Source organism: Mesocricetus auratus, unplaced genomic scaffold (assembly GCF_017639785.1).
Source record: "Mesocricetus auratus isolate SY011 unplaced genomic scaffold, BCM_Maur_2.0 Super-Scaffold_100007, whole genome shotgun sequence".
Classification (NCBI taxonomy): domain Eukaryota; kingdom Metazoa; phylum Chordata; class Mammalia; order Rodentia; family Cricetidae; genus Mesocricetus; species Mesocricetus auratus.
In genome coordinates, this window is record NW_024429191.1 from 53,352,316 (window position 1) to 53,368,762 (window position 16,447).

Genomic DNA, 16,447 nt, shown 5'->3' on the forward strand with positions numbered 1-16,447 from the left:
CCAAAGTCACTGTAGGTCCTGACAATTTACTCCACCCTGTGGAGCTGCATGAAACTGGAGGTCAGGATTCAGGGAGCCAAGATCTCAGCTCCATCTCTCCCCAGCTTAGCCTTGGACAAGGCTGTCTTAGAGCAAGTGATAGGGAACGAGATGAAGGAGCTAGTAGCTCTGTCAGGGGTGGTTTAGGCAGGCTTCTCCCTGGTTACATTCCTAGGTTTCCTTCCTAGGAAAATGGGGGAGGCGTTACCCTCAGGAAGAAAGTGCTGGCTATAAATGACCTAGATTCCTGTTTTGTGGAGGGCTAGTGCTGAGAAATGTCAGTTCCAATCTTCTACTGCCAGCCTTGTGGGCCCTCGAGGTGTAGGCGCTCTCTACTGGTGGCATCAGGAAGAGCTTTGTCCTGGGCACTGGTATAGTGGGTGAAAGGCTAGGGTGAGGATTAACACTTGGAAAGTGCTCACTCGGTCTTGGTACTGGGCACTAGGGACGGAATCCAGCACTGCCCTGGGCACTTCACCTAGTACATGGGGCTGCAGCTTCAGGATGTGTAGCAAACCACTTCACTCCCTATGCTCAGAGCCCCTGCTCCAGAAGAGTACTCACCAACGAAGCTGTGTCCAGGAAGCTCATTGTACCAGAAGGCTGGCCTAACCCTCCAGACACCCCTTTTGACCATAGAGTCCCCTAGAATGTCTACATGCCCAGCTGGCAGTCTAAGTGGTGCAGGGAGGGTGAGGTATGGAGGAGTCGGGTCACTCTCAGGTTGGTTTTCCAGACCTTTAGAGGTGGTTGCAGCAGGATTCAACAATCACACAGGCCATAGAACCTGCTAGGGAGGTGAGGAGTGTTTCCCTAGGGGCTTATCAAGTCCACTTGCACAACCTTCATGTGTCCCAGTTTTCCCTGGCCAGCTTTGGTCATTAGCCTGTGTTGTCTTAACAGCTGGGGCCAGACTTCTAGTGCTGTGGACTAGAACCCTTGGTTTTAGAGAAGCTGGCAGCAGACCATAGGGCTCAGAAAGCAGGCAAGACTGATTGACAGGAGCTGTTAAAGATATGAGAAGCACTCTGGGGTGCACTCTGGGGTAGGAAAGGGCAGGACCAGAGCTCTAACCAGGCTCTTTCCATGCCTTCACAGGAGCTGTACCTCCAGCCACTAACCCCCAGGCATCTCAGAGATGCTCTGTGTCCAGCCAGTCCCACAAGGAGCCATCAGAGCCTCAGGCATTGCCAAATGCATTTTATTGGTCTATTATATTGAAGAGTATAGTTTCTAAGCAAAACAAAATCAACCAACCAGATGAACATACAAACAAAAAACAAAACCAAAACCAAAACCCCATACACTCTGCTCCTCACAGGTGCAGAGTCACTAAGGCAGGCACACACTGACCACCGTGCTTGGTGGAGGCCAAGGAATCACGAACAACCAGGGTAGGCAATGGAGTGGGCTGGCCCCACACAGGCCGTGCAGTACGGGGCTAGGGAGGGCATTGCTAGATGCAGAAGGCTGCTGGTCCTTTCTCGTGTTTTCTAAATGCGGTCAATCTTTGGAGCCAGGCAAGGTATGGCCCCCAGGTCCCAGACGTGGCTTGCATGTGCTCGGGTGGTGGGGATGACAAAACAAGCAGCATGCCTAGGCTTTGGGTCAAGGGTGTGCCTTTGGTGACACCCCTGCAAACTCTTGCAAGGGTCTTTCTGGGTCTCCAGGCCTCTCTCAGTGCCCTGAGAGGCATGTGCAGATTGGAGCTGGCCTTGCTTCTCACCAGGGATGAGAATACCCAGGCAATCCCGCCTCCCTCGGCCCCAGGAACTCATAGATGTCTGGAACAGGCAATGAGTACCCCAAAGCTCAGAGACCTGTCCTTGGAAGGAGGTTGTGACAGGATTGCTTTCCTATAGAATCTCCCTGGGGTCCCTCTGGAGAGCAGGCACACCCACCATCCTCCAAACCCTCAGCTGGCAAATGTGCTACTTACGCCGTCCTGGGGATTATAGTGCATAAAGCAAGGGCAGGGTGAGGAAGTGACACTGTACAGACGTGAGTGGGTGCACTGTGGTGGGTAGGGAGCTCATGGGGTCACTCTGGCGGCCAGAGACTATGGCAGTGCTGCTGAGGTGGACTGCTGTGACCCAGGGCCCACGTCCAGCTGCCCCAGAGTCTCAGGAGAGCCTGGAAGGTAGCCCAGGTCACCTGGCCCCAGACATATGCCTGAATAGGCAGCTAGTTAAGACCACAAAAGGCCTCAGGAGAGATATGGCACAGAGCTCCTTGCCCCATGCAACTCCTGCTAGATGAGGCTCAGGCCAGTGTAGACCCCACTAACCTTACAGGACCCCAGGTTGACTGGAAGAGGCATTGGGAAATAGTCCAAGCTGAGGCTGCGGGTGGCAGTGGGGGCTATTCTGTTGAGAGGGAAACAGTAGCTGTCCCCCAAGACTCGGCTGGCCACTCTCCCTGCGGCTAACCCTTCCCACCCAGTCATGATCTGTAAGCATCGTGACCCTGACTTGCCTTGTAGGGCCAGCACTGCCCATACTCACATCCCAGGCTCACAGTCACTTTGTTAGGTTACACAGCTGGGTGGGCAGGGTTGGCAGGGGTGAGGGCAGGGGGTGCGGGGTGAGGCAGTCTGGGCTATGATGACCTCCGCCTTTCCCTGCTGGAGCTCAGGGGCCTGGTACCTGGGCTCTCCGCTTCACAGCCCCTGGCTGCGGCTCTCACTTGTTGTCTATAAGCATCTGCACCTTGTGGACGAGGTCCCGGGCAATCCGCAGGATCTCCTGGGCATCATGACGTTCAGCTCGCTCTGGGGGTAACATGGATAATTGTGGAGAGGCTGGGAGGAACCCTGTGGCTAATAACCTTGCTTGGTTTCTACCTGCTATGCTCTTGACATCTGCCTATGGGGAAGGAACCCTAGAATTCCTGAAAGCCCTCCAACCCTACCCAGTCCAGGACCTGGGCCCCATTCCCTTTTGGGGATGGGGGAGCCAGAATGGCCAGATCAGCTCATACCATTGAAGAACTTGATGATGTCAGTGAAGTCCATGTTGTTGTCACGTATAATCTCTCTATAGGCCTCCACCAGGGCCAGGGCGATGAACAGGACAAAGTGCTCTGATGAGATGTGCCTGGCCGCCCAGATCACCTCCCACACTGCAAACACGTCCTCATACAGCAGCTCTGGGGACAGCAAGGAGCTGGTACTTACCATTCCAGGCACAGGGCTTGATGGAGACACATGAAGTCAGCTTCAGCAGCTGCATTCTCCCCACCACACACACAGCCCGGTTCAGCCTGGCTCCAGAATGGTAGTTCTATCCCCTACCCCAGACCAAGACCCTGCCCTTGTCTTTGGTTATTTCTGCAGAATTTGTGTGACACTCGCCACTTCCAGTGTTCAGGGAAGGTGTAGTTTGAACAAGGTTCCAAAGACTATCACCTGTGACAAAGTGTGCGCTGCCTGTGCTATGGAGATTCCTGACAAGCATGCAAGAAAGCATGGGTCCAGACGACCTTAGTAAAACTCAGATTGGGCAGGGGCAGGACACACAGTGTGCAGTGAATACTGACTTAGAGGAAGAGGGCTCTCCTGCTGCCTGACCTTGGTCCCATGATCCTTTTTTTTTCTTCTCTTTTTTTAAAAGATGGTCTTGCTATGTAGCTGACACTCCTTTAGTTGTCCTGTTGCAGGCTCTGGAGTGCTGGGATTTCTAGGCATGTGCCATGATGCCCGGCCCCTCCCACTGCTTACCTCTTTTAAAATCCAGCAGGAACCAGCGGTAACAGAAGTAGAAGTGGGTATAGTCTCCATTTTGATGCATCAGCTCAAACAGCTCCGAGTCCAAGATCTCATGGTGGAGAGGAGAGATACTGACCCGAACTACTTCCCCGACGCCCTCCCCACCACCCAGAGCTGCCCTGGCCACTGCACTGCACTGCACGTCTACCCACTGGCAGCTGTGCCCTGTTCATTTGTTCCCGCCCGCCCGCCCCCCTCCCCCCACCTGCATTCTTTTTGCGGTTACTCCAGTTTCTGTGCATTTGATTTAATCACCAACCCCACTTCTCACCAGAACACACGGGCACAAGCATGTGTGCACACTGACACTCAGTTTGTAGCACAGATAGCAGTACTTCTGTGTGGTGCCAGGGATGAAACCCAGGGCTTTTCATGTGCTAGGCCAGTCAGCACTTTGCCTGAACTAGAGTTTTATTTTTAAAAATTTAATTCATTCTTTTAATGATTTTATGTACAGTTGTGTTTTGCCTGCATCGGATCCCCTGGAACTGAAGTTACAGTCGTGAGCTGCCATGTGGGTCCTGGGAATTGAACCTGGGTCCTCTAAAAGAGCAGCCAGTGCTCTTAATCACTGAGCCATCTCTCCCACCCCAACTAATTAATTCAGTGTTTGTATCTATGTGCCTACATGTGTTCATGGTGAACACGGCACACTGTGTGTGTGTGTGTGTGTGTGTGTGTGTGTGTGTGTGTGTGTGTGTGGCACACTGTGTGTGCTGACTAGGGGACAGCCTCTGGCGTCACTCCACTGGTGCTACCCACCTATCTTTTACTTTTTGGATACAAGGTCTTTCACTGGCCTGGAACTCAAGTGAGCTAAGTTGTCTGGTCAGAGATGCCCAGGGATCTACCTGACTCCTCCTTCCCAGCACTGGGATCAGAAGGCACTGTGTGGCTTTAAAAAGAAATGGAAACTATTGGTCCTGGGTATGAAACTCAGCTCCTTGACTAGCTAAAAAATCAGCCCTGTTGACTTACTGTTTTATTATATTCATTTGAGATGGGTTCTCACTCTGTAGTCTAGGCTCACCTTGAATTCTTAGCAACCCTGATCTTGCCTCAGTCTCCCAAGTGGTGGGATTTCAGGCATGAATTGTGATGCCCAGCTACTTTTTATTAATAAATGCATTTGAATGTGTGTATGTGTGAATTAATTTCATTAACATAAAGACATCTCATATAGTCAGGGCTGGTCTCAAACTCACTATGTAGTCAAGCTGGCCTTGATCTCCCACCTCCACATCCTAAGTGCTGGGAATACAAGCATGTGCCTGGCAGCAATGTTTTTTTAAAATGAAGAAAATTCAACTGTAGTTGGTGGTACATGCCAACAATCCCAACACTCAAAGAAGCAGAGGCAGGAGGACTACTGCAAATCCTAGGCCAGCCCCTAAGTAAGTAACTATGTGAAATAAAGTTTCCTTGTAAAGGACATCTCTAGCCTCCTGGTGACTGATGGGCAAGACTAGCCAAGCCCAGCCCGCAGGCAGCTGCAGTACTTACCTGGATGAGGGAACGCATGTTGGCAAAGTGGGTGTCCATGGCACCCCCATTGGGGAAGTTTTGACTCATCCTCTTCATGAGGTGGCTAAAGCAGCTGTAGGCCAGCTGGTCTGTGATGAGATGGGATGAGACCCCGTGACTCCAGGGCAGACTGGCTATCATCCCACACCTTCTGGACCCGACCACCACCCCTCCCCCACTTTGTCACTCTGAACCCAGTTCCACTTTGGGAAGTCCTGCACCCCATCCATCCCTTACCATTGTCTAGGACGACCAGGAGAGGTGCCAGGAGGTCACACATGCCCTGCACGTAGCCCACGTCCAGGTGCTCCCACACGTAGCTGAAATGCCAGGGGTGAACACTGTGGCTATGTTACTCTCTTTTCTTGGGGATTGTTATGGACATGGCCCCTAAAACATTTTGTTCCCCACAGAGTCAGCCTTTCTTTCCACAACTCTAAAACATTTACTGTGGCTCTATACTATGAGGCAGTAGGAACTACCAATGGCCCTTGTCTCCAAGGTACTTCAGTAGAGGACTTAGTGAGGGCAACAAAAAGCCACCACAGTTTGGTGTGAAGGGCAGGAGAATCAAAACTGGTAAGAAATGTGTGAAAGACCCCTGGGATGCCGGGGGGGGCTGTGGGGAAGTGACCCTGCAGGGATGGGACAGAGCTCCAGACAGAGGATGCAGGGGGGGATGCTGCGGGGGGGGGGGTGCTACAGGGATGGGACAGAGCTCCAGACAGAGGATGCAGTGGGGGAGGGTGTTGCAGGGAATGGACAGACTTCCAAACAGATGCAGCGAGAACTGAGACAGTATAATAGGTGAAACCATGACCCAGACTGGGTCCCCACATCTCCCCCAGCCTGCTCTCAATGGCACCTGCACATGATGTCTCTGAGCCTCTCGAGGTTGGCGGTTGTGAAGTACCAGTAGTTTCGGTCGCATCTCTGCACATCCTTGTCTATGCGGTGCAGATTTAAGGCCACGGTGTCCAGTAATTCTATCTGGAAAAGTGGTTGTCCCTCAGGAGGTGGTGCCCAAAGAAAACCCAGCCAACATGAACCCCAGAGCTCTGAGAACAGAGGCCTCTCAGTGATGCTCAGAGAGCCCTTTCGAGACAGCCTTACCGCCCACACTCCCCCTTGCAGTCAGTCCCCAGGTCTCAGGGTGTCAGGACTCCTGGAGCCACTGACAGCAGTGCAAGGGAGCACCAGGGAGCACCCCACGTACAGTATAGGCTGCGGCACACACTGCTGCAAACTCCTCCCCTGCTTCAAGTTCACTGGCAGGTGCAAGCTTCTCCTGGCCTGGTTGATGGGGCTCAGAGAAAGTGTGGGCTGCAGTGGCGGGTCCTTCGGAGGAGCCTTCTTCCCCTCCACCATCCTCTTCGAAGCCCACACTCTGTGCCTCATCTAGGCTGGACTGGATGCCTGAGGCCACAGAGTAGTTGCGGGAGGAAGGCAGCCCTGAGTCTGGGGAGTCAAACTCCACTGACTGCTGCTCTGCCATGCCTGGTGTCCCAGTTGCTGGTTCCTGCTCCTGCTTTGGTCTGGAATCTTCAGGGTCCTGAGGCCCTGGGGGCTCTAAGTCATCCACAGAGATAAACACCTGGAGGGAATAAACAGGCGGCTCCATCCAACACTCCAGGGTCTTCCCTGGATCAGAATGGAGCTGGGAAGAATTTTCTTCATACTCCCTCCTCCCACCCCCAACTCCCAGCACTATAGTCCCTGGGCACCAAACCTGCTTAGAATCCAGCTAACCAAAAGAAGAAACAAGGTTTTGGGCAAAAGACAGGCTGTGCCTGTGCAATGCACCCCATAGCTTTCAAGAACTGCTACAGGAAGCAGAGCAGAGGCCTGTTTTTTTGTGACAGGATTTATCTGTGAAGCCCTGGCTATCCTGGAACTCGTTCTATAGACCAGGCTGGCCGTAAACTCCATCTGCCTGTTTCTGTTTCTACCTCCTGAGTGCTGGGAATAAAGGTATGTGCCACCACCATCCATGGTAGTCCCCAACTCTTGGCAGCCAGTTTGAGCTCGATGTTGTTCTACAAAGACCTGAAGTCACAAAGGAGTCCGGGAGAGCTGCCCTAGTGTCTTGACATTGCTGTTGGGGTGTAGTTGGGAGAATAAGCTGCAGGTTTTAGGAAAAGCAAGTTCTTTATTCTTGGTATTGAATGTTGAGCAGACAAGACAGAAAAACTTCTGTAGCAATACCAAGTCAGTTATGTTAGTCTTCAGACATAGTGCAGAAGTAGAAGGAAACAATCCACTGACCGCTGGACACTTGCCATAGAACAAGTCCGAGGGGAAACAGCACACCCACGCATTGCCTTTGTCTTTTCTTTTTCTAATTGGACAATGCAGTCAAAGGGATGCTAAAAGTTTTCACTCTGGGTAAAGTCATACTGGTGAAACTTGGTAGCCCAGCCTGGCTTCAGCCTCCAAGTAATGCGGGTACTAGCGTATGCTATCACAATAGGCACAGACTTGTCTTTTTGTACTTATTATTACTGTGTGCCTATGGTGTGTGTGGGGGGGTGGTGGTGATACATGTGTCATAAGGCATACAAGGCCAGAGGGCAATTTTGTGGAGTCAGTCTCTCCTTTCACCTGTAAGTAGGGTTTGGGGATCAAACTCAGGTTATCAGACTTGTGCAGAAAGTGCCTTTACCTGCTAAGCTGTCTCACCCTCCCAGATGCAGGTGTTTACAAAAACCAGAGCACAAAGTGTGCTCACGAGCAAGGGATTAAAAACAGAGTGCATGGAGAGGGAGAGGGTGTCTTGTTAGTTTGGATATTTTAAAGACATGTTTATTTTTATTTTATGTATATGGGTGTCCTGTCCACATGTATGGCTGTGCTGTGCACTGCATGCATGCAATGCCCATGGAGGTCAGAAGAGGGCAGCAGATGCTCTGGAACTGGAGTTACAGCCTTGTGGGTGCTGGGAATTGAAACCAGGAGCTCTGGAAGAGCAGCCAGTGCTCTTAACTGCTGAGTCCTGTCTTTTTTGTTGTTTTGTTTTTCGAGTCAGGGTTTCTCTGTATTGTTTTGGAGCCTGTCCTGGAACTCACAGAGATCCGCCTAACTCCAAATGCTGGGATTAAAGGCGGCTGAAGTTATAGTCTTAATTCTTGTGCTACCTTATATATTGTTAGCATTCATGATTAGTAAAGTATAAAGAACAAACTTTATCTAAATAAGCCTTTTCTACTTTTTTTTAAATAGGGACACAACTTTAATCACAACTTGGGAAAGCAGAGGCACATGGATCTATCTCTGTGAGTTCAAGGCTTTCCTGGTCTACATAGTGAGTTCTAGAACAAGTGAGATCCTATCTCAATAATAAATAAATACAAGAATAAAAACAATTTATGCCAGATAAGCATGTAGAGCATGCCTGTAATCCCAGCTAAGGGGACTGAGGCAGGATGACAGTTAAAGCCAATTTAAGACAGAAGGGGCTGGGGAGAGAAAAGAAGAAAGGTAGGAAAAGGAAACTCAGATATGGGTGGGGCAGCAGCAGCAGGCCATGGTCACTACCTGCTGCTCTCAAGACGTAAGTGGAAGAAGAGAATCAGCAGGAAGAGCATTTCACGAGTCCTCCACCTACCTCTGCCTGCAGTCACCTCTACATCCTCGAGTGCTCCACCTACCTCTGTCTGCCTGCAGTCACCTCTACATCCTCGAGTGCTCCACCTACCTCTGTCTGCCTGCAGTCACCTCTACATCCTCGAGTGCTCCACCTACCTCTGTCTGCCTGCAGTCACCTCTACATCCTCGAGTGCTCCACCTACCTCTGTCTGCAGTCACCTCTACATCCTTGAGTGCTCCACCCCCTCTGCAAAGTTACTTCTACAAGGTGACAGAAAACTACATAGAAATGAACCTAACCTGTCAGTGGACAGCAATGGCTCTCTAAATGTCCCTCTGTTCTTTGGCCAACAACTTTCCATAAAGCCTCTTCAATCAGAGGCATGGGAATAGAGAAGTTTGGAAACCGAAGCCAGATATGGGACACTATCGCTCAGAGACACCGGACACCGACCTCATCAGAAGCAGATGCAGTACTGAACTCATGGGAACCACGGCTACCTTTCATTTTCTCTACAAGGAGGGAGAAGCTCCCCCACATTCCAAAAGACCCATTTCCCCCTACTGTTCCATTCAAATGCAGCACGAAGCAATTGTTTTTGTGTGAAAGCACCAGTTTCCCATTCTTCAGGTGAAATTTTGAGACGCTGACACATGAAGCCTCTGCCCAAGACCCACCTGCTACCGTGGTCCCCGCCAGCCCTCCCCACCAAGCCCTTTCCCCAGTCTGGCTCACATCATTGCTGATGGTGGAATCTCGGTGCACCAGGCGCTGCACGTGGCTGTCGATGCTGCTGCCCGAGGAGAACTTGGTGAGCGTGGCTGGATGAGCCTCCCGCTCCCGCTGCCTCACCACCACCTCACAGGCCTTCCACTCGGCCAGCACCTGCTGGTACCTCGCTGCCACTGCTGCATCCACCTGTGTTCAGACCACACCATGACCATGAGGGGAGGGTGCCCTAAGACCTCTTCCTCAGGGCTGGGCAAGCACTGGAACTTCAGTCCTTGAGGGGGATGAAGGGGACGCAGAAGCTAAGATGGCCTCGGGTGAGGGCCGGGGTGTGCCCTGCCACCACCTTCCTCTGCTGTTTCTAGCTGGGGGCAGGTGGGGAGCTGGGCTTCTGAGGCTCCCTCTCTGGGGTCACTTGCCCAGCTGCTATTTCCTTGGTTCTGTAGGAACAGGCTCCCTTACCTGCTCCATCTCCTTCTTGCTCATGCCAAACTTGTAGTGGCCGAGCAGGAAGGGCCAGACGTCCTTGCGAATCTCATGTTCCACACCACCATAGTACACCTGCCGCAGCAGCTCCAGCTCCTTGTAGTTCTGAGGGACCCAGAGGGTAAAGACTGTGCAGCCTCCAGCTACTGTGGCCCAGGCACACCCTGCTTGGGGCAGCCCATATTCTCCTGTTCTGTGGTCATAGCTATAGGAGACCTTGTCTCACCTCTGTCCTCACAGGGCAGAAGAAAGCTTGTCAGATCTCAGATCAACATGGAAGTAGATTGGATTCCCAGCCCAGGCCCTTCCCATGCAGATGAAATTCAGCCATGTCTACAATGCAGGTCACCCTATGGCATCAGTCTCACCTATCTGCCCAACTGCCTACCATGTGTGACTTCAAATGACCACTAAGTTTAGAGCAGGCAGCTACATGTAACTGTTAAGTCCCCACCCCACAGGCCTTGGAAGCTGGTTTGCACCTTTTTATCCTTTTGATACTTGCTCCACACGTCCTTGGTGAGGCCCCCTGAGGCCCCTGGGGGCCTGTCTGGTGGGATAATGCTGTGGTGCACCAGGGCTGACAGGTGGGTCCTCACTGTGGACAGGTGGCGACAGTAGGCCAGCCCTACAGGGGCAAAGGCAGCTGTGACTGAGGTGCTTCCCCTCTCCCTCCCCTCAGAGCCCCACCTCGCCACACTCACAGCCATAGAAGGCCCGGGACACAATCTGCCTCTTCATGCTTTCACACAGCAGCCTGAGGGGCAACCTGTGGAAACATCCTGGCTCAGAGCGAGGAGACGGCAGCCCACTGGTTAAGAAGGGCTGACATTGTAGCTTCAGGGTGCAGGGGCAGGCAAGATGGTGGGGGCTGTTTGGAGTGTAGGACATATAGCTTGGCAGTATGAGACTGCTGGTCATCCTTGATGTTGCTTTTGGGGGCCCGACTGAAACTGACTGCTTCAGTGAACTTTTTTCCCCCTGAGATAGTGTCTCTCTGTGTAGTCCTGGCTGTCTTGGAGCTCTCTGTAGACCAGGCTGTCCTTGAACTCACATAGATCTGCCTGCTTCTACCTCCCGAGTGCTGGGGTTAAAAGCAGGTGCCACCACTGCCCAGCACTCCAGTGAATCTTGATTTCCTTCTGTATCAATGGAGACACTTCAGGGTCACCAGAAATGGCAGGTTAAAAATGAAGTGATGGGTGAAGGAGAATATCCAGTCAATGGGTTCAAATTGTTCCATGTTGCCTTCATACATGGTAGTACTAAGTGTTTCCAGACACACTGCCTGACAGTGGGACCACAACAGGAAGGTGAGCAGAGTATGACATCTATTACATGGCAGTTCAACTCTAGGCACTCACGTGGTCCTCATCTGCTTTAGGAAGGAAGTACAGGGGAGAAAACTGAGGTTTAGAAACACAGGAGTACCAGGCTTTTAATCCCAGCACTTGAGAGGCAGAGGCAGGCAGATCTCTGTGCGTTGGAGGCCAGCCTGATATACAGAGTGAGTTCCAGGGCAGCCAGAGCTACACAGTGAGACCCTGTCTTAAACAAATTGAAACAAAAGGGGAAGACAGAGGCTCACACAGACTCAGCACCTTGCTGAAGTCATGTAGGTAGCATAAATGAGATTTGAACCTAGATCTGTCCATGTTAAAGAGGCCACCCTGACATACCAATGGCAGCGCCTGTAAGACAGCAGGATACATGTGTATATGCATTAACAGGAGGCTGGTGCCCGTCCTTCCCACTCACCTGTCAGGAATACAGCTGCAGTGACTGGGGGTTGCATATGGGGAGCTACTGGAGGAGCAGGAAAGGCAGGAGGAGCCCTGGCTACACAGGGGCTCTAGGTGCCAGGATGTCAGGCTGGGTCCAAAACCCTGCATCTCAATCATGTCACCAGCATCTGAGGGCAGGAAGGGACCAAGGTCAATGCCTGGTAGGCTTCCTCCCCCAAGTGCCCTGCAGCATGCCCACCTCTGCCCAGAGCTGCAGATGAAATCACCCATTGGTGGAAATCACAAGGTGGTGCTTGCGTGATTGAGAACCCAGAGATGGAGATGGTGGGAGGGTGCCTGACACTGCCCAGCTTCCCCTGAGCCTGGAGAAGATGGAAGGTGGCCTTTCCCATGTAATGGAATACTGGGACTGAGTCCACCAATACCAGAGAACATATGCTTTCCTAGAGGAGAGGTTAGAAGAGCAAAGGTCTCCACTCCCGGAAACACTGCCAGTTAGCCTTGGCCTTGCAGGCTCTGCCTGCTTCTTCCTGAGATGCTCAGGAATGTGTCTGGAAGCCTCAGCATCAATGATCAAAATCCCTGAGGGGGCCTCATGCTATCTTTCTCATTACCCTTGACCTCTAAGATCTGGTGGCCAGTGGCTAAGTGGAAACAGTGCTTCCTGCCCAAACCAGACACCCTGAGGGCACTCAGCATGGTAGTTCTTGTGTGAGCTGGAATGGAGGGGAACTTCCCAGGGCTGGCAGGGTGAAAGTGGTGTCTGGATACATGGACCCAGTGGTTCAACACACCAGTCACAGCTGGCCATGCCACAGTGCCTCATAGACAGATCCTTGGGCATGTCTGTATGTCTGTAGATGGAGCTGTCTCAGCCAGCCCTGCTGATCTAAATTAGAACTGAGTCAAGACTCTTAAGAGTTTCTAGGGCCAAAGTGGGACCAAACATTGTTGGGGTAGATATTCACCAGGAGCCACAGAGATGAAGCACAGTGAAGGTGGCAAGTGAAAGACTCTGGTATCACCATGAGGGAAGGAGGTGCAGAAAGAGTGAAGAATGAAGAGAGCTGTGTGCTGAGGTCTTTCATCAATGCTTTCCTAGGTAAATCTAGCAAGAGACCCTGACTCCCCACGGTCTGGAGGCCTAGGCCTGGTGGTTCTGGGTTCCCAGACTCCAGCTCTGGGTGTGCCTTGGTGGAGAGGGCTGAGCTGATTTCCCTCCTGTCTCCTCAAGGGCTGCCCTGCCTTGTCCTCCCCCAGACCCATGGGGAGGATTGTGTCAGCATCTGGCCCTTCAGCTCCACCAGGAGGTAAATTAAGGGAGTATACTTGGTAGGGGGCTGCGGCTCTGGGAGTGAGAGGTTGCAAGCCATGCTGAAGACTCTGGGGAGAGCAGAAGAGCAGGAGAGGATAGGTGCAGGTAGTGGGGGTGGGAGCCTTGCTCATGCTCCTGCAGCAGGCAGGAGGCCGGGTGTGGGAGGAGCCGGGGGAGGGGTAGAGGTGGGTGGGTGGGGAGGAGTCAGCCCAGCCAGGCAGACAGCAGGCAGCAGGCAGGGATGGTGATGGGCACAGAGGGCGGAGGATGGACACAGAGGGAAACAAGCTCATGCCCAGAAAGCTGGGCCCAACCAAGGCACATCTCCTGGGTCAATGCTCTTCACCTTAATTCTCCAGGAAGGAGCTGAACCAGCCAGCATTGCACACTCTACACTGTGACAACCCAGTGCAGACAGCTGAGACCTGGAGTGACTGACTGCCTGGGTGAGTGACTGGTGAGGCAGCAGGCTGGACAGGGGTCTGCTGGGTCAGCTTTGACTCTGACTCTCTCCTCTGAGCATGAGGAAAGTATAAAGCAAACAATCAAGGTGGGTGAACCCCACAGCCCCTAGGACTCCGAGTGAAAGGTGCCTGGCCTGGAGCAGAATTAGAGTGAACAGCATCTCTGCTCTGTGGGGGGCAGCGGGAAACGGAGGGAGAAGGAAGAGACCTGGACACCCGGCCACTTGAATCACATGCACAAGTCAAGCATGTTACAGGCCTGAAAAAGCAATGGCTGCAGAACTCAACAGTGTTGTCATTATGGACTGGAGTGCAGAGGGGAGCTCCCATCCCCCATCCCTACTCCCCACTTCTTCTCATACCTGCACCTCTCCCTCAAGTATTGGGAGCGAAGGGGATATACTGTGGGTTTATCTAATCCCTAAATTCTTTAAAAGGACACCCAGATACTTCCAAGGCCTCTGGATTCCATGAGCTTGGGAATTTGTCTGCTCTCAGAGGCCACAGTCAGTAGGCTTTCTTTTTTCTTCTGAGATCTCAAGTTGCCTGGGCTAGCTTCAAAGTCCTTATGTAGCTAAGGCTGATCTTGACCTCCTAGACCCTCCTCCCTTCACCCACAAAGTGCTGGGATTACAGGTGTGTGTGTGTGTCATTCCACCCAGCCGTCAGTGGCCTTTCTATTGCCAAGAGGCCAATTTGTAGGGCAGTGAGTTCAACCGTCCCACACTACTCCAGATCAGTTAACTCATAAACAAGCAGTGTTGTTAAAGTCCATGATGCAAAGAGTTAGATGGCAAGTGTATGTCAGTAACCTAAAGAGTCAGATATTCCATGGCCTACAGGACTGGGAAGGAAGGCAGACCTGTGGCAGGAAGAGCAGCTGCAGGGTTGGCTGAGGGGTGCTGGGCCATGGGCCTGGCTGGCAGGAATAGGAGTCATTATTACTGGTTGAGTGACTTGGCTGTGCCCCTTAGAAGAACTCTGTAGAAAGTGTAAGGAGAGGATTAGAAGGAAGAGCATCTCTGTAAGGAGTGTAATATATTTGGTTCCCTCTGTAAGAACGAGGCCCAGCTGACTCTGGAATAAACATGGTGGGGTCTGGGGGAATTCCCTAGCATCTAGAAGCTAGCCTAGTCTCTGCTTCTCTGCCCAGCCTTTTCTAAAGCCCATCTCTAGCCCTCATAGGGCCCTGGGTTGATGGTTCTTCAAACAATGTGACTCCTCACCAAGACAGCTGTGTTAAAAACGAATTTTGTGGGCAGATGAATGCTGAGACAATACTGGGCTGTGTTGTTTCCAGGGTACAGGACACCTGAGTAGCATTACTAGCATGACACCTGGCACCAGTGATAAAACTTAGCCTGGAGATATTGAGATACTTGCTGAAACCCATACAGTGAACCAGGGCATATGGGGCAGAAATTCAAGTTACTGCTGGGAGCCTGTACCAGTTCCTGGATCCCCTGTAGTAAGTATGTTTAGCTTCATGCTAAAGCACTATAGCCCTCACTGCAGGCTGGGAAGGCCAATCCTTGGGGTCTCTTCTCATAGTGATCCTCACCCCTCACCTGACCTGTCCAACTCCTACCTTTACCTCCTATCTTGTTAAGTCAGAGTTAGAAGCATAGGGCTGCAGCTGGCCTTTCCTGTCTGCAGGAGAAAAAGGAAGAGGCCACTGTCTGGCATCTGTCAGCTTGACTGGCAGGAATAGGGGGAGCGGCTCCGAGAGCCATTCAGACCCCCAAGAAGTGAGTCATCGGATAGCCAGCCCTCCTCCCCCAGTGGCTCTTTCTCTCTCAGCATAAGGCCCCCTCCTCAACCAGAACCATTTCTCTGTGGCTTTGGAGGCTGTCCTGGAACTAGCTCTTGTAGACCAGGATGGCCTCGAACTCACAGAGATCCACCTGCCTCTGCCTCCCAAGTGCTGGGATTAAAGGCGTGCGCCACCAACGCCCGGCCATCCCCTCTTCTTGCCAGTGCATGTCTGTTGTCCCTGTGTCCTCACGGATCTGCCTTCTGACAGAAGGAAATGCCCTGCGTGCAAGTCCCCTAATGCCAACACTGCTGCTTGAGCCCCTGCAGTGGGTGGCAAGTGGGCCCAGGGGGGTTAGGGTGGAGGATGAGGTGAGTCAGGGATGGGGAGGGATAAAAACCTTTCATCAGATTGGGAGCTGTGAGGTTCCGCGAGCAGATCATTGAGAGCATCGCGTGAAGTTTATCCTCCTCTTCCTCATCATCGTCCACCGAGGCCGCACGGCTGGCCGCTAGGTGGTGGTAGTTAATAGTGACTGCTCAAAGAGAATAGCGAGAGAGGCAGAGGCATGAGGACCCTAGTCCCTGGGGAGGAGAGACCAGCTGCCCTCCTTGAGGTGAAAGGCATGGAGACTGGGATCACCTTGAACCTGCAAGGCACAGAGGAGGGAAGGGGTCAGCAGGGGAGGGGGCTTGCCCTAAGAACCTTCTACTGGTTATTAGGAGAGGACGGAAGACTTGGAGCTGGGAGGTGGCTACAGAGCTCCACTGTTTGGAGGGATCCTCTCTAGGAAGAATAGAAGAAAGATGTGTGTGTGCGCGCGTGTGTGTTTGCACGCATGCACACGCATGCCTAGGAAATCACCAATCTCGACTAAGGCTAGGTAGGACTCTGGCCAGATGGATCCCAATCTTTCTTCAGCTGTTGTCTGTTATGTGAACCCAGGAGAGTCTGTTGAAGGGTCTCAAGGATTTATTTAGGTATACAATGGGGATGGATCAAAATCCTGCAACAGCTGTCATAGTTGGGCTGAACTTAAC

At 52.2% G+C, this 16,447-nt stretch overlaps 1 protein-coding gene across 2 annotated transcripts in view; it reads right to left on the reverse strand.

Annotated features, from left to right (window-relative positions):
- Positions 1-1,224: 1,224 nt before the first annotated feature.
- Positions 1,225-16,447, reverse strand: part of Sgsm2 (small G protein signaling modulator 2) — a 40,697-nt gene continuing 25,474 nt past the window's right edge. The window contains exons 12-24 of one of the 2 annotated variants that reach the window (XM_040749137.1): positions 15,808-15,942; positions 11,889-12,042; positions 10,835-10,899; positions 10,613-10,758; positions 10,107-10,235; positions 9,651-9,833; positions 6,546-6,923; positions 6,195-6,319; positions 5,567-5,649; positions 5,309-5,418; positions 3,758-3,854; positions 3,019-3,186; positions 1,225-2,809 (exon numbers count right to left, since the gene is read on the reverse strand). In XM_040749137.1, coding sequence (XP_040605071.1) covers positions 2,721-2,809; positions 3,019-3,186; positions 3,758-3,854; positions 5,309-5,418; positions 5,567-5,649; positions 6,195-6,319; positions 6,546-6,923; positions 9,651-9,833; positions 10,107-10,235; positions 10,613-10,758; positions 10,835-10,899; positions 11,889-12,042; positions 15,808-15,942 — 1,862 coding nt within the window. In that variant the 3' untranslated portion in view covers positions 1,225-2,720. The remainder of the gene's footprint in view (positions 2,810-3,018; positions 3,187-3,757; positions 3,855-5,308; positions 5,419-5,566; positions 5,650-6,194; positions 6,320-6,545; positions 6,924-9,650; positions 9,834-10,106; positions 10,236-10,612; positions 10,759-10,834; positions 10,900-11,888; positions 12,043-15,807; positions 15,943-16,447) is intronic. The other variant, XM_040749138.1, reaches the window with a different exon arrangement.